Source organism: Pseudonaja textilis, chromosome 2 (assembly GCF_049901715.1).
Source record: "Pseudonaja textilis isolate UNSWEBS1 chromosome 2, rPseTex1.2, whole genome shotgun sequence".
NCBI classification, from domain to species: domain Eukaryota; kingdom Metazoa; phylum Chordata; class Lepidosauria; order Squamata; family Elapidae; genus Pseudonaja; species Pseudonaja textilis.
Window position 1 is genome coordinate 150,439,296 of NC_141991.1, and position 22,536 is coordinate 150,461,831.

The 22,536-nt window shown below is 42.1% G+C and overlaps 1 protein-coding gene and 1 long non-coding RNA gene across 2 annotated transcripts in view; both read right to left on the reverse strand.

Annotated features, from left to right (window-relative positions):
* Positions 1–1,853: 1,853 nt before the first annotated feature.
* Positions 1,854–6,334, reverse strand: LOC113443446 (uncharacterized). The gene is made up of 3 exons (XR_015742007.1): positions 6,310–6,334; positions 3,180–3,342; positions 1,854–1,958 (listed from the first exon to the last, which is right to left on the reverse strand). It is a non-coding gene; the product is annotated as an uncharacterized LOC113443446 (long non-coding RNA).
* A 6,060-nt stretch (positions 6,335–12,394) lies between these two features.
* The window catches only part of C3 (complement C3), a 90,044-nt gene continuing 79,902 nt past the window's right edge, over positions 12,395–22,536 (reverse strand). Inside the window, exons 35-40 of the mRNA XM_087925914.1 lie at positions 22,401–22,506; positions 18,542–18,631; positions 17,531–17,614; positions 15,775–15,858; positions 14,130–14,265; positions 12,395–12,699 (exon numbers count right to left, since the gene is read on the reverse strand). Of these exons, the coding sequence (XP_087782040.1) occupies positions 12,558–12,699; positions 14,130–14,265; positions 15,775–15,858; positions 17,531–17,614; positions 18,542–18,631; positions 22,401–22,506 (642 nt within the window). The 3' untranslated portion in view covers positions 12,395–12,557. The remainder of the gene's footprint in view (positions 12,700–14,129; positions 14,266–15,774; positions 15,859–17,530; positions 17,615–18,541; positions 18,632–22,400; positions 22,507–22,536) is intronic.

Here is a 22,536-nt window from a genome sequence, read left to right on the forward strand (position 1 = left end):
AAAGCAGAGCTGCTTAACTCATTCTTTGCATCAGTCTTTACACAAAAGACTAGAAATAAAAATTAAAATAAGCAAGAAAATGGTAAGAAAACAGCTACCTGACCTTGATGAATATAAATTACTGGGACCTGATTGATTACATCCCATAGCTCTGAAGACACTATCTCAGAACCATTATACTGTATTTTTTTAAAAAATCCTGGAACACAGGGGAACTATGTCTTTAAAAAAAAATGAGTGGGGGAAACAGACCTAGGAAGATACAGAGCAATCAGCCTAACGTCAATACCTGAGAAGATACTGAAAAAAATAATTAAAAAAATTTGGTTTGTTAAAAACAAATAATCGCCATCCAATCTTATTTCATTCTTTGACAAAGTGACTAAATTAGAAGACCAGAAAAATGCTTTAATTAATAGGCCAGCAAAATAATACACCTGGACTTCAGCAAGGCATTTAACAAAGTAGATGACAATCTACTTCTTGATAAACTAGCAAATTGTGGGAGAGATGGCAATACAACCAGATGGATTTGTAACTGGGTGCAATATCTAAAAATCTGCCCATCAGTATTCCTAGCTAATCCTTCATTCTGCTTCTTAGTAGAATCATCTGTTTTCAAAACCCAACCACATCTGATTTCTTCTATTTAAAACAAAGTGATATATGTACCTGTTGATGCTGCCATGAGTACCCTGTCATCATTGAGTCGTTCTGCAGCAGCCAAAGCATAGGCTGTGAGGGCCGTAGTGTAAGGTCTTTGCAGTTTCTCATACTTTTTGAGTAAATAATTTGTGGCCTTCTTGATGCTGCTGTCTAGACTCTGGAAGTGAGGGGAGAGGGAAGAGAAGAGATCCATTAGGAATGTTTTAGGCATCTCTATGGAAAAGCATTTCCCTGAGATATGATACCCTGAGGTATCAAAAGGCCTTAAAACATGGTTTTGTCATTGGGCCTGGGGACCACAAATGGAGATGGAGCAGATCAAGTGGCCTGATTTGATTTGGGGGGGGTGGCTTATGGGTTTGTTATGTGGTGGATTTTTGAATGTTGTAAGCTGCCCAGAGTCAACAATTTGTGAGGTGGACAGCCATATACATCCGTCCAATAAATAATTGAAAAAACGTGATTCAGAAGTTGTGGGTGCTCCAACAATGGAAGTTTTAAAGAAGAGATGGGACAATCATTTGTCTGAAACGGTGTGGGGTTTCCTGCTTGAGAGGGAGTTGGACTAGAAGATCTCCCTTCCCAACTCTGTTCTTCTGCTAATTAATAAATAATTTTTAAAAATGTGCTGCCCAATTCCTGTCAGTATGTTTTACATGTTAATACTGCAAATGTAACCATAATATGTGTTATTTTAAATGCTATTGCTATTTTAAGGTTAAATGCAGGAAGAAATGCTATGGATAAATTTATTAGGAATGCCTTAAATAGGAGTTCCAGCAGAGAAGTTCTGAAAAACCTGCAATACTGTGAGATCCACCTGCACAGATCTTTCTAAATCTGCCTTTGAGGAACGCTGGTGAAAAATTATACTGAAGCAGTGAAAAGCTCTTTGATATTTAAAGGTCATTAACTAGTCTAAATATCTTGCTGGCTTAAAAGTATATGTGCAATTTCCTAATAATATCCTTATTGAATTGATTATTTATTTTGGTTTCATTTGATTTGAAATGAATAAAGTATAAACTACAGCAATGCTGTTTAGGCTACTTTGAAATACTAAAAGCTTTTAATACTGAACCTGGGGTCAAGAAGGTGGGAAAATGGAATACTATGATAAAAAAAAAAATACTATGTGGAGAGATGTAATCTTATTTTGGCCCCCTCATACCATTTCCCATCACAACATCACGTACATTGACATAGTCATTGCAGATTGTTTTGGATTCCAACAATGCAACCAGAATGAACGCTGTTAAAGATACTTCTGGTTCAGCACCTTGAATTCCTCCCTAGAAGGAAATGGGGGATGGGGGATGGGGGGGACAGGGGAGAGAGATAAAATATAATTTAAAAAACAAAAACAATGCTAATGAAGAAAAGCTATGTAATACATAGCCAGTACATGGAGTAGGAAAAAGTTAAGGTTTTTTTATATGTCTTGGCTGCCATCTAGTGGCCATCCATATTTGTCCATCTTGAAGATGCAGTGTTGAAGGGTTGGAGTTTGAAGAACCATTTAACTTTGGTTATATGAGAGCTATAACCTATCCTAAGAATATTACATGAGGAGAGAAAATAAGAACAAGGGAATTGAATTTTCTGCTAGACAGTCTATAAAAGAACAAGAAATAGTTCTTTTATTTAATGTTTTAATTATTTGCTTTAAGCAAGACATGGCCTAGCTCTAGACAATATCAAGGAGTGTCATATTCTGACACTCCCCTGTGCAGGCCAACATGCCCTATATTGCCTGTGTACAGCATCTTCAAGTAGGATATTTAGGAAGACCAATGTTATCTCAACTACAGAGAGGCTACATTGCAGATGGAAGCATGAAGATAAGTACTCAGGAAGTGTTGAATGGACCATCTTGTACCAGGGCATGGAGGCTGTACAGATTTGCCCCTAAATTTCTTCAGTAGAACCTCATCTGCTATTGTTCATATGTTGCTTCTTCTCCACTACAGGCTTTCTTGTCTTTGAAGCAGATTCCATCTTCAAGTTCCTCCATCAGATCTATTCTCTCATTAAGTCAAATCTTACCAAGGCTACCCTTATTGTCCTTTGTTTCTCTCCTACTGGTGATATCCCAATCCCATTTTTAAAAAATATATATGTACACATTTGACTGATTGTTACATAATCTATGAAAAGCTACAAAACTTTTGTAGTTTTGCTTATTACCTAGTGCTATAAATGGTTTTTATTATAGAGATATAATAATAGATATCATAATTCACCCTCATGTCCTGTCTGAATTCCTGTACAGCTCTTGACTGGCCAAGATTATTAGAGAAGAAGCTAGAACTTTGTACAGTGCAATTTTTTCTTTAATACCTGGGCTTGGATTGTTTGCAGTTAAGAACTTTTTAAAAAGGAAGGAGGGAGGGGGAAGAGAGAGTGGAAGGGAGGAAAGAAGGAAGGAAGGAAGGAAGGAAGGAAGGAAGGAAGGAAGGAAGGAAGGAAGGAAGGAAGGAAGGAAGGAAGGAAGGAAGGAAGGAGACTCTTACCAGCATTTCTCCATGGATCACAGGGGCATTTTCTCTGAACACTCCATCTGGTTGTTGTCTGTTCAGAATCAGCCACCTCACACCTCCACAAATGATTTCATGGCTAATGTCTTTTACCATTTTGGCAGCTATGGCAAAGACTTTTACAACATATGCTGTTAGCCTATAAAGAAAGTAATGCATTAACAAACCACATTTCAATGAAGATCTTAATACAAGTAGTAGAATACAAGTAGTTGCTTGCTTGATTTTGTAAGCCAAATATGGCTAGTTTGCTGCTAGCTAGGAGGGAGAGGGGAAAAGAGGCTTGTGCAGAGTCACCATACCACTACATAATGGCACAACAAGAGTAGAAGCTGTGCATGAGTCTAGGGCAGTGTTGGCAAATATTTTAGAGACCGAGTGCTCAAACTGCAACCCAAAACCCACTTAATTATTGCAAAGTGCCAACACTGCAGTTTAACCTGAATAATGAGGTTTACTACCTAAAATAACAATAAACAAAGCAGAGTTCAGCCTCCCTCTCTTTTTCTCTCTCTGTCTCTTTCCCCCTCTCTCTTCCCCTCCCTCTCTCTCTCTCTCTGTCTCTATCCCCCTCTTTCTTCCCCCTCTTCCCCCCCTCTCTGTTTCTCTCTTTCTCTTTCCCTCCCTTTCTCTCTCTCCCTCCCCCGCCTCTCTCTTTCCTCTGGGGCAGCAGCCAGACCATTGGAGGCAGCAATAGCAAATGAACCACGACAAAGGTGGAATGTTGTTTCGCACAAAGGCAAGTGCAGGGGCGCTCCGCTCCCACACCAAGGCTCCAGCCATTGCCACCGCTGTGAAAGGGCAACAGCTGCCACGAGTCCCTGCAAATGACGGTGAGAAACGTGACGGAGTTGGGATGGGGTGACAGCGTGTGTGCCCACAGAGAGGACTCTGAGTCCTACCTCTGGCATGTGTGCCATAGGTTCACCACCATTGCTCTAGGACAATGTTATTGTTATGATGGGAAATAATCAAGATTAAAATTGGTCATCCTCATTTCTCCTTCAACCATGGAAAGGAAAAGAAATTCAGCTAACCAAGGACTCAAGGCCATATCAAGAGATATAGGGTATTAAATCAGTTTAAGAGGAATCACAATGTTGTTATAACACAACAGTTCACTTCACAGAAACAAGAGCTTTAGAAGAAATGCAGGGTAAGAGTTAAGAGAATGAGATTTCCTTAATTCAGTGCTTGTGTCAGGTCCATTCTGTTGGAAGGCGGGGCAGGGGCAAGTGGGGGTGGGTGGGGCTTGCTGGTATTTTTGCATCTTTTTGCTTTTGCTATAACTTTTTGGAAATTGGAGAGGGGGATTGTCTTTGGAATCAGAGTGAACTCCCTCCCAGCTAGTTCCAGCCATGTTTCAAGGCCATTGTGCCTTGAACTGTTGTCTGCCTAGCATCTCAATATTCTGAAAACAACCTTGCAGCATCACATTGGCTGCCAGTGGACTGGACAGGGGGGCTGGGTTTGGGGAAACAGAAAAATAGCTTTGTGTTTCATGCAGGAGTTTTCAGATTCCGTCTGACTTTACTGCAGCCACGTTCTCTCAGCAAGTTCTTTTGAGTCTAGACGTAGGTGGGCCAAAACCTCCCTATTGTTCGAGTTGAGGTGGAGATGTTCAGTGTGTGGGTGTCTCAGGAATTGGTGTCTTCTTGCTCCCTGATATTATGAAACAAGGATCAAGTAATCTGGTATTATACCCTGTTCTATCAAATGATGTCACTCAATGATTTTATCCAAAAAGGAACTGGAGGCTGTAAGGATCTAGATGAGGAGGAACATCTCCACCTCAACTAGAACAATAGGGAGGTTTTGGCCCACCTATGTCTGGAGAGGACTTGTCATTTATATTTGCCCGCAGGGCAGACAAAACCTCACCTTCTCCAAATGTTGCTGTCTATTGTTGGGGAAGAGAAGAAAGGCCAAGCCTTTTCCAACAATCCCCACTTCTATAACCCCCAGATAAGCAGAAGATTGGGCTGCGGGGTTGGGTGGGTGGGGAGCCCTTAGGACCTGGGATCTAAGCACATCATGGACTGGATCCGGCCTGTGGGCCTTAAGGTTGACACCCCTGCTCTATATGGGTTAGTAATAGTCAGTGAAACGGAGTTCTTTCAGAGGGTAGATCACCACTGAAGTAGGATAATTATCTATTCAGAGAGCCACTTTGGTATAGTGCAGAAGGTGCTGGCCTAGAAAATAGGAGATCATGCACTCTAGGCCTCCCTTAGACATAAAAGTCAGTTGGGTGACTTTGGGCTAGTCAAGCTCTCTCAGCTCAATTCATCTCATGGGGCCGCTGTTGTGGGGGAAAATAAATGGCAGGAGTATTAAGTTTGTTCACTGCTTTGAGTTGACCCCCCAAAAATCTAGTAATAATAACAGCAATAACAATTCAATTTCAGGGAATCAATATTTCAAGTGTTTTCACTATCTTGAAGCAGGACATTCTGATTCGTATTTTAAGGGGAAAAACAATACAAGTCATTGATACTAAATGCTAGACATGAGAAGACAAGAGGGTGACATATATGGGTAAGCCATTATCAGAAAAGAGTATTTTGTCAAGGACTGAAGCACAGCCTTATCTTATTCTGGCTTCTTCCTACCCTGGTTTAAAGCCCCGTTCAGCTGTCAAAAATGTTTTCACTTTTTTTCTTTTCCCTTTATAAATCCACCGCTTTCTTATTCTTTCATAAAAATTCTTAAAATATCCGTCCTGGGGTACCTTTTAATTAATTGTTGCGCCAAGTTGTCCCGGTTCTTATGTTGTCCACCTCTTTCTTGTCTCCTGTGCAAATCTTAGTCCAACTAAGTCCTCTTCTTCAGGGTGGCCATTTTAGACCACTGCTCGGTTGTCTTTGGGGGGGAAAATTGCCAAGCCCAGGGAAGGGGAATGCGGCTCCCCTCAACCTGGCTGGTGGCTTCCCCTTACTCTGCCACCCCTCCGAGGCAGCTTCAGCCCCAATCACAATGATAGGGGCTCTCCAATGAGAGAGAGCACAGACCGAAGCTGTGGACAGTCGCAGTCCCCAGTCCATCAATGAGGAGGACTTAACCCGGAAGTCTTGTTTTTCTTTTTCATGGTACTGTAAGGTCTTACCTTTCCAATCTTCCCAAGAAAGCAGGACTCTTGAAACTGAAGTTTGTTCCAGAAGGAGCTTTTATTGAAAGGCTTCTGATAGCAAAAGGTCTAGGCAGCACTAAATTTTCCCATTTAAAAAAAGCAATTTAAAGCAGTGCAAACAAAACCCCTCCCACAGCAATGCAGTGAATAGGAACAGAAACTCATAGCACAGCAATGCAGGAAACAGAAACTTCATATAGAGATCTCTCCAATCCTTCCCCTCCCCCTAAAATGCCAGCATCACAAGAGAAATATAGCGGATCTGATAGGTACTGTGCTGGTCTGGGCTTTTAGGATCATATTTTTCAAAGTTTCCCAAGCTTCTTGAGTTGTTTTACTTTTAGGATTTTCATCCAAGGAATCTTTCCCAAGTTCTTTCTGAGTTTATTACAATCAGTTCTTTTAAAATCTAAGACTCTTGTATCATGATGTTCTATTGCTTGTGTTTGTGTGATGTTGAATTCTAGTATGAATTCATAGTCACTCTCACCCAAGGTTCCTGCAGTTTCAACTCCCTCTATCATTACTTCTCTGTTCCTGAGAATTAAGTCCATTATGGCTGTCCCTCTAGTTCCATCCTCTACCTTTTGGACAATAAAGTTGTCACATAGGTTGGTCAGGAACAGAGGTGGTATTCAACCAGTTTTCACCAGCTTGGGCAAACCGGTAGTGGTGATTTGGCATGGGTCGCCGAACCGGTGGAGACTCCTGGCTGCCCACACCCCCGAACTCGGTCGCCTGGTTGCCCGGTCACCTGCTTGTCCCGGTCACTCTCCTAGCTTTACCCTACCACGTGGTGGCCATGGCACAGCTTGGGCAGATGTCCCAGAGTTGCTGCACATGTGCACTGCATGTGCAGCCGCTACACATGCAGTGCGAATGTGCAACAGCCCCGGGACATCTGCCTGCCTGGCCTCCCTCCCGGAGCAAATTTTCTTCCTTCTCCCAGTGGGCGTGCCTCTTCCAGCCCAGCCTGACCTGGCCCGGCCCAGCCAGCCAGCAGGTGGGTGGGCGGATGTCCCAGCGCTTCTCGCCCCCTTGTCGCGATATGCCTGCAGCAGCCCCTCAGGCCGGCTGAGCCCAGAGCCGCCATTCCCAGGCTTCTACTCACCCGTGCTTGGTCGCCGCCTCTTCACCTTGCCTGAAGCAGCTGGTCCTGCCCCTCACCCTTCCCTCCCTCGCCTGGCCTGAGAAGGTAAGGGTGATGGCAAGGGATAGCAAAGCGGCCAGGTCCCTATCTTCCCTTCTCTCTCCCTCACTCTGTCTCTCTGTCTCTATCTCTGTCTCTATCTCTATCTCTGTCTCTCTCTGTCTCTCTATCTCTCTGTCTCTCTGTCTCTCCCTCCCACAAAGCTGTGGCTGGGCTTTCCTTGGTGCTCTTTGCTACTTTCATTTCTTCTTTTTGGAATCTAGACTGGCTGAACAAGGATCGCCAGCCGCGCTGAAAGCATCCTTTCAGGTGACCCTGAATCCCCTCGCATGTGCACGCCACCCTCCTGGACCCGCCATGACTGCCGGTCGCGAAAGGAGGAGGAGAAGGGTCCCAAAGAGACTGGCTGAAGAAGGATCGCCAGCCACGCTGGAAGTGTCCCTTCAGGTGACCCTTCTCCCCCTCCCCCTCCTCTCACGATTGGCGGCCATGGAGGGGCCAGGAGGGTTGCATGCATACACGAGGAAGAGGAGAAGGAGGAGGAGAAGAATCGCCCACAGCTGGCAATGCTTGTTCAGCTAGTCTGGATTTCAAAAAGAAGAAATGAAAGTAGCGAAGAGCGCTTAGCCCAGCCACGGCTTTGAGAGAGACACAGACACACAGACACACACACACACACACACACACACACACAGGGAGAGAGAGGGGGGAAGATAGGGAGACGGGCAGAGAGAGAGAGAGAGAGAGAGAGAGATACAGAGTGAGGGGAGAGAGCCATAGAGAGACACAGAGAGCGCGGGGCGGGGGAGAGAGAAAGAGAGAAAAGAGAGAAAAAGAGGGAATGAGAGAGGAAGGGAGAGAGACAAGAAAGAAAGGAAAGAAAAAGAGAAGGAAAGAAAAAGAGAAAGGAAGCAAAAGGAAGAAAAGGGATAGACAAAGAAAGGGAGAGATGGAAGGAAGCGACAAAGAAAGAAAAAGGAAGAGGGAGGGAGCTCCGGAGGGAGGAGAAAGTGAATGAGATATATGGAAGGATAGATAAATACATGGAAGGGGGGAGGGAGGATAGAGAAAAAAAGGAGAGGAAGGAAGGACACAAACCCTGGCTTCAGAAGACTCTTTGAAGCAGCACCGTAAACTAGGGCTGGCCTGCAAGGGATCTCAGAGGTCATCCAGTCCAACCCAGCAGGAGATCCTTACAGAATCATAGAATAACTGTCAGATCCGTGTATCTATCATTTCTTCAGTGGAAGAAGAAAAGGGGGGGAGACTGATAAAGAAATCCTTTCTTGATGTAACTTTTGAATATATTTAATCTTATATCGAATTTGTATAACCCACACATGATACAATGGAGGGAGACAAGCCAGATGGCTGGAACCTATCACCTCCGAGAGGCACAGCCAGGAGATGAGAAGATCATAAAAATTCCACAGTGAGATGTGTCCTGGGAATCTCTGGAAAAGTTCATTCTAAAAAGGGGGTGGGGGAAAATTAGGTATGCCCTGGGAAACTGAAAAATATCATTTCTACAGAAGGGGTGGGGGGAATTAATATACTGGCTTTTGTTTCACTAAATACACATTGAGATAAGGGGAGGGGTACTAAACTCCCTTATCTATCCCTGTAGCCTGAGGGACCTCAGACACTGCTTTGAACTCCTACATGAATTGCCTCATCTTAATAAAGGATTCCTTTTGATATGTTTGGTTTTCAGAAGCTCATTCTTGTTAATTGAATGGGATAAAGTTCTGTAGCCTGACAATAGCAGGGTTAGAATGTGTGTGTGTGTGTGTGTGTGTGTGTGTGTGTGTGTGTGTGTGTCAAAACTCCAAAAACAGGTCAAGTAGCTCTGGGGAGATTAGTCATAAATTAGAACATTTGCTAAGCAACTGCCCATTAAGCGAGGACCACTTATATTTGGCTTGCCAGTCACATGGCCGCAAAGCCATGCCCATCCGGTCATGTGACCACCAAGCCACACCCATCTAGTCACATGACCAAGCCATGTCCACCCAGTCACATGACCACCAAGCCACACCCACAAATTAAGCCACGCCCACAGAACCGGTAGTAACAAAATTTGAATCCCACCACTGGTCAGGAACCTGTTCGATTTCTCACTTGGTGCAAAATTAGTCTTCCAGTTGACGTCAGGTTAATTGAAGTCCCCCATTACTATTGTACTGTGTTTCCTACATATATTTGTTACTTGGTTAGCAAAGAGTAACCTTTCTTTTTTTTTTTTTTGGCTTGTTTGTAGTATACACTTGTGGCAATGTCATTCTTTTTTCCTTTTATATTGACCCATATGAATTCTATGAAGTTTTTGTCTTTGATTTTGTTCATTTTTGTAGCAATATAGTGGTCCTTTATATTGTTGGAAGTTAAAACCCACCCCTCTCCAAGGAAAACAAAATATTTTAGGATATACTAAAAAGGCAGAATATTTCCCCTAAAAATAAAAGTACAAACTCAGAGAGGCAGAAACTCACCTCCCCCACACACCTTTGTTAATGGGAGAGCCATTAAGGCCTGGGCCAGAGTATTCTACATAACAAAGCCCTCTACCCATCTCACCACTTGGCCTGGAAAGATTGCATCAGCCAGCACTCAGGTGAAGCCATGTGGTCCAGACAAAGTCTACAAAGTTAGCTAACATCTCTGCCCCTGGGAGTCTGACAGCCAATGGGATACATTTCTTACACAGGAACAGAAAACACTAAAGTGGGGCCCAACAGAGAATATAAAACTAAGTGTCTCTCAGCATCTTGCCCCCTTCTTTTCTTTGACCCAACATCTTGAAGCATGTGATCATCCTTTTCACTTTGGAGCAGAGGTGGTATTCAACCGGTTTGCACCTACTCACAGGAACCGGTAGCGGTTATTCGGCATGGGTCACCGAACCGATGGCAACCCCTGGCTGGCCACGCCCCCAACCCAGTCACCCGGTCGTTCACTTGCGATCGCTCTCCAAGCTTTCCATTCCCCACGTCCTCTTTCTTCCCAGGTAAAAGGAAGAAAGGCATGGATGCTGCAAGTATCGCTTTCCCCTGGTGAGTTAAAGTGTCTGGAGTGAGAAGGAGTGCAGTCTGACAGAGGGGGTGGGGGAATCCACTCAAGCCTTGGAGAAATTTAAAGGAGTTGCTTCCAAAATGCTTGTCTGTTAAGTGCTCAGTGTGTGTGTGTGTGTGAGAGAGAGAGAGAGAGAGAGGGAGAGAGGGAGAGAGAGAGAGAAAATAGGAAGAGAGAGAGATAAAACTCTGTGCTATTATTTTTAATTGTTCCATTATTTATCATGTGTTAATATTTTACACTGTCCCTATACCTAGAGTGATTTTTCTGCCTTTCTTTTGCCCGGGGCTACCACATATTTTTCAAGGTTTACATGCATTCAGTGTCGATAGTCCAGAGCATAAAATACACATGTGTTTAAGAAGAGTTGAAAGGGACTTTGGAGGTCTTCTAGTCCAACCCCCAGCTCAGGCAAGAAAACTGAGGATGCCAAACTCTGAGGAGAGTTTCTGGGAAAGGTGTCAGAATAATGCTTAGAAGGGACCTTGGGGTGAACCCTATACCATTTCAGAGAAATGGCTGTCCAGTCTTTTCTTTAAAACTTCCAGTGATTGAGCACCCAGAACTTCTGGAGACAGGCAGTTCCACTGGTTAATTGTTCTCACTGTCATGAAGTTTCTCCTTAGTTTTAGGTGGCTTCTCTCTGTTCAGTTTCCACCCATTGCTTCCTGTTTGCCTTCTGCTTCTTTGGAAAATACATTGTCCCCTTTCTTGGTGGCAGCCCCTTAAAAGCCTGTTGCCTATCACACTCTTGAGTAAAGCATGTGAGCCATTTCCTCCTTTCAGTGGTCCATGAAAGTACATCTATAGTATGCAGGCTGGGTGACAAGGAATGGCTGGGGGGGAGGGGCCAGGTGAGGCACCCCTTGATGTGAGTGACGTTGAGTTGGCCATGCCCACCCAGTCACATGACCAAGCCAGGCCCACCCAGTCACGTGACCACAAGCCACACCCACCAAATAAGCCACGCCCACAGAACCAGTAGTAAAAAAAATTGAATTCCACCACTGCTTTGGTGCTCCAAGCCATGTGGTTCTGTCCACCATTAAATGATCTTTCCAAAAGCCTCCATGTTTCCAGTGTCCTTTTCCCCACTTGGAACTGAACCCAGAAGTATAATTCTTCCAACAATATATGGTGCAACTCCACCTACTCTTTTATGGAGTCTGATTTATAAAAGACTACAAGTTTAGTTAGTGTCTCCAGCTTCATCTGGACAGCTGCTGTGCACTTCCTTGACAATCTTAATACAATCTTTTTTAAAAAGCTTCTCAGGGGAAGGTACATTCAGATCTTCCTTGATTAATATGTAGTTTTGGCTCTAAAATTAATATTTCTCATTTTTATACATTATATATAACTTTGAAGAACATTAAAGAGGGGATAGCTGCAATCGATATTCAACATTTCTTTTATGACCTATATATGAACTTGTAATGCAATTTGCGATGGATGGAAAGTTATATGCATGGGAGAATTATATATGTGCATGCCTTTGCAATTTTCAGAAAATGAAAAAGCACTTTGAGTATTGCCTTTTAAAAAGATTTCCATTTTGCTGGAAACTCAGCAAAATGCAGAGATCTATCTAGTCTAGTTACTGGGATAAAATTACAAAGAAGTAAATTTATATTCTGTATTGTGTTGAGTTATGCCACCAAATTCTCTTTCTCAACCTTATTAATCCCAGTTAATATTCACCCACTAAGTCATGCATCCATCACTAAAACAGTACTTTATAATCTTCTCCGAGAATGTCAATTAATAAAAAGATCAAAAGAACAAAAAAGAAGAATCCCGAAATATCACTGCTTATTAATAATCAATAGGATATCAAAGTAAGAAATCAATTATTTATTTTGTGTATAAACAATTTTGAAGGAACATAGCAGAGCAAAATGATAAAAAACTAAAAAAAATCAAGAGGCAAAGTAACATATATGTATTGGCTCAAAAATCTGTCTTCTGAGAATTTCCTTCCTATCATTGATTCTTCTGAACTTTAAGTAGGGCAGCCAAAAATAGTCAGTGTGTTGGACAACTGAGCAAAGTCATCACACAAATTCTGGAATTCTTCATCCTGGCATTCCTCGTCATTAGGCCATCTCTCAATCCAGGTGTTCTTTGTAATGAGGTAAGAAATACTAGAAAGAGAAAGAAGATAGCTAAAAACAGCCCTGCAAGGAAATTAGTTCAACTGTCTCCTCTTGGAGCAATGTATTGGGCTTGGATTGGATCCTAATATAGATTGTAATCATTTCATCCTATAAATACGACATTTTAATTTCGATTTTGTTTTAGGGTGATAGAAGAAACGTTTCTTTTTCCTTAAAATCCAAATCCTTAAATAACTGGATTCTGGAAAATTCAAATGGCTCCTGCCATAAAACATGATTGCTACAACAGTGGAAAAATACACCCTCATGAGTTGCAAGACTGACAGTATAAAATACAGATGTGATGAATGAATGAATGAATTCAATGATAACATTTTACTTCATAGATTGTTTCTCCCCAGTCTAAGACTTAATTCATTTCAGTTGACACAAATAGCAGAAAATTGGATCTGAATGCTAAACTTGTATACTATCAACAAAAATTTATGTTTGCAGAACCCAAATGGAATACACCCCCCTCCCCCAAATGGCTCACAGCTAGAACTTCTCAAAGTCAACCAGGCAAGGAAAATAAGAGATGCATCAGGCTTGTGATAACTAAGACAATTCTAAATTCAGGGAGACTTTAAGAAGTGTGGAAAAAGTATGAAAAATCCTTATGTTGCTTTGAAAGGTTAAATCACCCAAGCAGTATTTTGATTTTCTTCAGGTGCATGAGTATCAAATTTAATCTTTCCAAAAACACCTAAAACAACAGGTGCATGTTCCTAAACACACAGTGATAATCTAGGACTCTCTTTCATGTATATGTTTGAGTGTATAGAGAGGAACAACTAGATGCAACCCTTCCCTTATTGAGCTGTCTCTACTATAGAAACAATGGTGGAAATAATTCAGCACAAAGTGAGATGAAATGATTGGACTAGTAGGTCTGGGCTGAAAAAAATTGGACAACCACTAGACAGTAACAAAGACATACAGACAACTTTCATTCTTTCCTGTGTGAAAGATCTCCCATGTATAGATCCTTGCAGGCCTGAACTGGAGGCACTGGGAAACGTGCGGTTGTGATAGAAAAGACCCCTCCCAGGCAAGCACAGCTCTTCAGCAGGTCATAGAGCATATGGACTGTGCGGCTTGAAGCATCTGGGCAAAAGCTTTACATATTCCCAGACATGGTGCTATCCATTCATGAAGGAATCTAAAAAATTCTAGTGAAGGTTATTCCACAGTCTTCCCCACAATGTCGTATGTAACCTACACAAGTGGCATCCAATAAATCTGAAGAAGAATGGCTACTTTTGATATTAAAAGATTCAGATTATGATTGCTTTCTAAGATGTAACACAACATTCTATGGTACTGAAAATATAGTGTTAGGTGTTCTGTGGATTTGATAGCAGAAAAACAAAGTCTATAAAATTTTAGAAATTTTTTTTTAAAAGTGAAATACGTACTCATTTTTCATGGGCCACAGGTCACTGCTGAGACCCCAGATCAGATAATCATTGTTCAGCTTCAGATTCAAAGCCTCCTGGCATTTCCTTTGACTTACATACTGGCGGGCCTTTGCTTGTGGATTTCGGTCAGTGCCTGCAGAAATTAGATAAAATCTGAATAAATATTTCAATAGATTATGGTCTTTCATTGGCAAGTAATGTTAAGTAACCAGAGAAGACTGAACAGTGAGTGGATTGGCCCTTTCTTCAACTGCTATTGGCCCATATTTATCACCCTGGGGCAAACAAACCATCTTCTCAGTTCTACCTTTTTCCTCAGAGAGGCCCATTATACGCAACGCAGATACTGCAGCAGCATCTGACCCTGAAAAACCAGTTCCCTATCTCAGCACTAGAGCACTTTTCAGGCAAACCTCATCTGCCTGCAGATCAACCAGGGAAGATTCCTATCAACAGAACTGAAAGGCCATTTTTGCAGCGGGAAGGGTGGCCATTGGCAGTCCCCTACAACAGATCCTTCCCGCACTGGTTGGAGGATCTTCTGATTCACTGGAGGAGATTGATCAGGATACAGAAAACTGGTAGAATGATAAACATGGCCCCTCCCTCTCTTTCTGATGTAACTCATCCCTAGCTCCTCATCCTCACAGACAAAATCCTGAATCCTTATTTAAAGCAGAAACATTCTGTTTAGAAAAACCCTGTTGTAAGTTTGAATAACAGTGATAACGATGAGGAATAAGATGTTTCTTCTCTTTAAAATGCAGAAAAAGAGTGAAGAGATCAATTTAAAGGCATGCTCCTCTTACAAGCAAAAGAATTCACCAGACTTGCATCTATTTCTGCATCCTTACTGTAGCCAGAAGCATTAAAAGGGAGACTTTGTTTTCAGGAAACTAGACTGAAATCCCATTATTCCTTTTGATAATTCATGAATAGGGGAAGTTTGAAGGAATTACTGAAACACATTTGTGAGGATGATGAATCCTAAAGTCTTACAAAAAAAATATTCAGTCATGCACATTTTGAATATTCAGAAATATTCAGTCATGCACATTTTGAGAGAACTTCTATATGACTGCCAATGGGAAACACTTTGCTGTCCCATAGAAATGTGAGCTTCTGTGTAATAAAATATGTCCTAATGACACTTGAGGTCTTTAATGGCTGCCCTCTTTTACTTTTTGAGACAACTACAGCATTCTTACTCAAGGAAAATTCCAGGAAACACTGAGATTCTGACCATAGAGGTGAAAATTCAGCAGGTAAGTGAAGTCTGATATCTCAGTAACTCCCACCCTGCTGGCCTTCTCTAGAAAGCTTCATGAGCTGGCTTTAAGCCCTTGGGGAAGGGTGATTGATTGAGTTCCTGTCTGATACGTTTGGGGGTGTGGGTGATATCAGCTGGATTCAGCACCTGTTTTTGCTCTTTATTCTTTTTTCCTATTCCGTTAGTAATCTTACTATATATTGTTTGTTATTTTGTTTGATTTTCCTCTACATTGCCCAGAATCAGTTAAGAGTGGGGTGGCACTTAAAATGAACAAACAAAATAAAATAAAATAAAATAGACTAATGTGAACTTTCAAATAGGGTTCAAATAAACTTTCTGTTTTAAAGAAAATGTCTGTTCAATTCTTACCTCCTTTAATAACTTCTAAAACGTCCATGACATAGATATCATTACCATCTTTTTCTTCTATTCGAAGCAGCTTGGTTTTGTAGACTTTTAAGAACAAAGACAGAAACAATCCTCATTAAGACAGCTGATTATTTTACATCATGAGTGGCATAATCAGTGAGGCACAGGTGCTGCTAATTGTCGATGGAGATTCGGAATCATCCAGGTCAAGGTTCCAAAGCAGTGATGGCATTCAAAATTGTTTACTACCGTTCTGGGGTGTAGCTTGATGTGTGTGGCGTGGCTTGGTGGGCGTGGCAGGGGAAGGATACTGCAAAATCCCCATTCCCTCCCCACCCCACTAACCTGCTTTCTAGCTCCATTCTCCTGTGCAGGGCAACAAAAGAAGACCCAGCCGATCAACTCGGGAGGCAGAGAAGAAATGGGGGTGGGGCCAGTCAGAGGTAGTATTCCAAACTACTCAAAATTTCTGCTATCAGTTCTCCAGAACTGGTCAGGACCTGCTGAATACCACCTCTGTGCCAAAGGTGCTTTTCCAAAAGGCAACTGGATTTCCTTTCTTACCAAGAATGTCTGGTTGCCTTTTGGAAAAGCACCTTTGGGACAGGTACTGCTGACGTTTCCACATAGACTATGGGCACTTCCAAGACTGGATCTTTGTGGCAGTCTTGACTCCTCCAGGTGAGGCCACTGAGTACCAGCTCCACTGTGGGGTGTAGGGAAACAAATTGTGTATTTTCTCCAGGTGCCTTGGTTCTATGAGTGTGATAGTATTATCAGTCAGGTGAGGTAGTCCAGACAGGAAGTATGGCCAGATGGACTAAAATTATTTTATTGTAAGGTTGCATCAACAGAACCTTGCAAGTCTGAAAGTACATTTCTCTCCTATCCCCTTTACAGCCCATGAAACTAGGAAGGGGTTTTTCTGAGACATTGCCCATGCCTCCATTCCTTTTGTAGGCTAAGCTGCTTCTTGTCCAGCCACTCCCTGGCTGTAGCTCTTTCCCCTATCTACCAAGGTCACTCCTGGATACCATTACGGGTTTGTTGGCATGACCTTGGGAGACAAGAGGAAGACCTGCAGCCTACCTAGGCAGCTCAGTCTGTGGGTGTGAGAAAAATAGAAGAATGTTTCAGAGGGGACTCTCCCGAGTTTTCCAGAGACTAGAAAAAGAGGATGGGAGAAATACTTACAGTCTTCATGAATCTGTTTAATGTAACCTTATGCCAAAGATCCTGCTGATATGCCTGGTTGCTCTTCCTGTCTGGACTACCTTGCAGGGTTAAGCTTCCAAGAAGTCCTTTCCCCCTTTTGTGAAAACTTTCACCTCACTCCACTCCACAACACTGTAGTGTTTAAGCTCTGGGTTTTGAAGTAGGGACCATGCAGATTACTGCACTTTGGCTTTATATGCTGCTTTTTGAAGAATTGAGAGTGAAAACAGTGAGTGTGTGGAGCATGGAAAAGTTCTCTGAATCTGGGTGTTTTGGCTCTGCTTACTCATTGATACAGATCTATTTATAGGAGCCCTGAATTGTTGTGCTACACTCGAGGGTAAATAACACACCAACAAGTAGCACTGGAAAAATATCACTGCAGGATGAAGGTGTGTATTCTGAGGGTAAAAAAATTCCATCTTATTATGAATAAATTCAAAATGGCTGCTCCAAATAATGACTTCTTGATTATTAGAAGTGGAGCATTAACAATGAAAGACACCTCTACCTTATTAATAAGATTCTACAATATAAATACCATAATCCACATTTGGGGCGCAGGCTTTTTGAATTCGTAACTGAAGATCAATCTTTTTCTGCTGGTTGAGCAAGGAACAGGATTCTTCAAGAGGGGAAAAGAGAAGACAGCATGTTGGATTGATTGTTGAGGGTACACATTCTCATTTAAAAGACATTGCTAGGGAAAGAAGTTGCCAGCACAGAAGCAGATAATGTCTCATTTTTAAATATCTACATTTAAAAATCAGAAATCAGTAATGCTAATTTAAATGGGACAAGCTATACTGTCTCTAATGTCCCCAACCTGTAGCCTGTAGCCGGCTAGTGGTGTTGCTGACAGCACCAAGGCCCCTGTCCATCAGAGCCAACAAGATTCCCAGATAACAGTTCAAGACCTGTTCCTGGGCATCTCCATGGACCGTCTCCACACTTGGGATCCACCTGGGACTAGATCTGAGCATCCATCAGGCATGGGTCCAGATTACTTGAGAGACCATCTCACCTCATTGGGATTGGCCCGTTTCACTTGTGCCAGCAGAAGAGGCAAGCTGCAGACACTGTCAGCCCAATTATTCCAGCTGGTGCGGTCCAGGAGACAGGCCTTCTCTATTGTTGCTCCTACCTTCTGGAACATCTTTCCCCTCCCCAAGGTGAGGTTGGACCCAATCCTCCTATCCTTTTGCAAGAGCCTAAAGACCTGGTTCTGCCAGTTGGCCTGGGGCCCCAGTGGGCGAACAGCACAATGGAGGTGGTTATTTGAGTAACAACAGATTCCACCTCCCTCCATTCCTCCCCCGGTGTCCTTAGGTTTTAATGTTTGATTTTAATTATTTATGTTTTAAACGTATATGTATAGATATACATATTATGACTGTAAGCTGCCCAGAGTTACCATATGGTAAGATGGGTGGCCAATAAATTTTATAAATAAATTAATTAAATTTATATGACAGAGATTCCATACTGTCTCTTCCCCAAACCTTCCATTTTGGTGATCAGATGCAAACTTTACTTATTTATTGCAACTTACCTTCTGCACATCGGCAAATGTTACCATGACATATCTTATTGAGAAGACCTGTTCCTTTATCTGGATGGTAGAACTTGGTACACTGTTCATCTAAAGGAAGAATTGAAAGTTATGTGCATACATCACAACAAGAAATCTATGGTGATTATAGAGATAATTATTTAGGACAGGGCTGTTCAAACTCAAGGCCCGTGGGCTGGATCCAGCCCATGGGGTGCTTAGATCTGGCCCGCAGGGCCACCGTGAAAACAGTGAAGGACTGGCCTGTGGTGCCTCTGTGTGGCCCTCCCGAGCTCTGTTTTTGGCTGTGACAGCCTCCTGCACCCCTCTGCCAGAAAAAATAGAGCTCGGGGAGACCGTGTACAATCCACCCAAGCTCCATTTTTGATGACAGAGGGCTGCAGGAGGATGTTACAGCCAAAAACGGAGCCCGTTCACTGGCAGAGGGCTGCAGGAGGCCATCTTGGCTGAAAATGGAGCCTTGATGAGTGACGTCAAGTTGGCTACACCCACCCTGGCCATGACTATCTCCGTCCCCCCAGGTCAAACCTGGGTGGGGCATCCCCCAATGAACTCAAGTTTGACACTTGATGCAGCCCCCCAATGAAATTGAGTTTGACACGCCTGATTTGGAAGAACAAAGAGTAAACCATTTTCTCAAAATTTCAAGTTTGGGGCATGTCTGACATGACAGTGCAATGGAAACTTATCAAGAATGTTGGTTGCCTGATTGAATTTTATTAAGCATTTACCTGAAAAGCACAGAGCCCTATAATGCAATAAGAAAGGTAAGAGAGGATTCGTGTATCTGCCATTCTTCATGGAAGAAGAAGCGGGGGAAGTTGATATAAGAAATCCTTTTTGATGTAACATGGATATATTAAATCTTATATTGAATTTGGATAACCCATGATATACTATGGAGGGACGGAAACCAGATGCCCTGAAAGACCCATCACCTCTGAAAGAGACAGCCACAGGATGAAGAGACCATAAAAATTCCTGCTGGGAGCTGTCTCCTGGGAACCTCAAAAAAGATCATTCTCAGAAGAGTGGGGGGAATAAACATGTTGGCTCTTCGTTTTACTAAATACACATCAAGAGAAGGGGAGGGGTCTTAAACTCCCTTACCTATCCCTGCATGCCTGAGGCACGTTAGATGCTGCTTTTAATCCCTACATGAATTGTCTCATCTCAATAAAGGATTCCTTTTGATACGTTTGGTTTTCAGAAGATCATTCTTGTTGATTGAATGGGAAAAAGTTCTGTAGCCTGACAGATATCCCATTATATAATGGAGTTAGTAAGTTGGAACAGGCACATCTATAGAATTCTGCTCCTTCCGTCAAATTGTACTGCATTGCAAGCTTTGAGCATGCATGCGATGCTACAATTAACATACAAAAGGGTTTGTGGTGTGACAGCACAATGTTTACTTCTGTCATTCTTATCCCCCTTGATCTTTCCTCTACATGCCACTTTTTTGACAGTATAAAATAGAATATAGATAGACCTCAACTTATGACCGCATAAGTCATAAGTCGTTGCTGTTGTAAGTTGAATCTTCACATGACCAGACTCAATTTTATAATCATTTTAATTATGGTCATTAAGTGATTTACTGCAGTTATTATCTAATCACATGGTCATTAAGCAAACCATATGGTTGTAAGTCTGAATCCAGTTTATCAAAAGAGAGGGGTTTTTTTGTCAGAAGACTACCTGTATTCATGATTCTTACGGTCTGTTACAAAACTAACACCTTCCAGTATTAAAGTCTCCAATTATTACATGCCAATAATCGTGCAATTTCACTGAAGTTTAAAAGACCTAGAAAGAATGGGATCAAAATGGGGACAAATTGACTTTCCAAGTAAGTTAGGTATCCCTATGACACAGCAGGCAATCTTAGAGTTGCACCTATATGCAAAATCAATGCAAATGCTTTCTGCAGCAGAATGTCTTGAGTGAGCACATCCTTTCCTGAAATTAAAGCATAATCCATTGATCTGTGCTGCCAAACAAAACTGAATTAGAACTGTGCATGGATGTTTGTCGGTTTTGGTTTTTCAACTTTGTAAAATGATTAGATACAGATTCACAGAGTTGGAAGGGACCTTGTAGGTCATCTAGTCCAACCCTCACCCACCCACCCAAGCAGGAGACCCTATACCATTTCTGACAAATGGCAGTCCAATCTCTTCCTGAAAGTCTCAAGTGATGAAGTTCCCACAACTTCCAAAGGCAAGTTGTTCCATTGATTGATTGTTCTCACTGTCAGAAAATTTCTCCTTACTTCCAGGTTAAATCTCTCCTTGTTCAGTTTCCATCCATTATTCCTTGTCTGACCTTCAGGTGCTTTAGAAAATAGCTTGACCCCTTCCTCCCTGTGGCAGCCCCTCAAATATTGGAACATTGCTATCATGTCTCCCCTGGTCCTTCTCTTCACTAGACTAGCCAAGCCCAGTTCCTGTAACGGTTCTTCATAGGTTTTAGTCTCTAGTCCCCTAATCATCCTGCTTGCTCTTCTCTGCACTTTTTCTAGAGTCTCAACATCTTTTTTATAGTGTGGTGACCAAAACTGGATGCAGTATTCTAGGTATAGTCTTACTAAGGCTTTATAGGGTGGTATTAGTACCACCCTTGATCTTGATTGTATCCCTCTGTTAATGCAATTTAGGATTGCATTGGGTTTTTTGGCTGCTGCTGCACACTGCTGGCTCATATTTAGCTGGTTGGATTAGATATTTTTTAAACAGTTATTTAATATTTTATAAGTGTGTGTGCATTTGGGGATTCCTTTTCCAAACAAATGCCTTTTTGCAATGTTGCCTACTATATAAATGGGTTTTACAGGCAAATTTCTTTGAAATAGTGCTATTTCTGGGGTCAAAGAGCTGCACTGAAAATGTTGTTCAGAAATAAAAATAACAAATTTTCAAAATATTAATTAGAATGGCAAAATGGCTCTTCCTCAGCCATGATAAGCTCAGCTTCCTAAGTCTCAGTACCACTCCCCACCCCCCCAAGATGAGCATCATGTTGCCCACCAGAGCAGAGAAAAACAGGATCTTGGTGTCACTGGCTTCAAAATGGAACAACTTGCCACAGCCAATTGGCCATGGCCAACTTACTGCAGCCAACCCGCCACAGGATAACCCACTGTGGGACAATTCAACAATTCAATTTAATTATTTAAAATAATTAAAAAAAAATTTAATTTTCGTCATTTACGTTTCATTTTGTCCCCCTTTTTTAATGATTCTATTCCACCATTTCTTTGATATTAGTGTAACTCTTGCTCCATGGCAAGTTATGACATGATGAGTTGGCGGGAGCGAATTGGCTGTGGCAGGTTGGCCACATGAGTTGTCCATGGCAAGGTGGCCATAGCGAGTTGGTTGCAATGAGTTGTTCTAGACCCCCTCTAGCATTGTTTTCTGCTCTTCAGGAGGCAAGCAAAGGAAACTCACACCAGAAGGCTACCAAAATACTGGACAGAGCTCTGTGTTAATAACTTTCAGCGTTCTCAAGTGATTCATTCTTCACTTCAGCCTTTATAAAATGAGTATAAAGAGACTTCTGGAAAGTCAGGAATATTTTATAAAGTATCAATTATTATTGAGTATTTTTGCCTAATTTTGCCAACCTCCAGTATGTTGAGTTCCTTGGAAAGAGCTAATTTGGTCTAATGGTTAATACATCAGGCTAGAAAGAAGGAAACTGATTTTCCGCCATAAAAGGCAGCTGGATGACCTTGGGCAAGTTGTTCTCTCTCAACCTGATTCACTTCGCAGAGTGGTCGTTGTGGGGAAATTAGGAGGAGGGATTCAAGTGTATTCAATAAGTCTTCCATTACCTAGATTGTAGTAGCTGTACACCTTGACTGATCCTGGCTGAATGAAGCCAACTTCAAAATGCTTGTGAATCTTAAATTGCAGGCATTCAACTTCAGAGTTGGAGACCTGGGATGGAGAGAGAAGATAATTTCATGA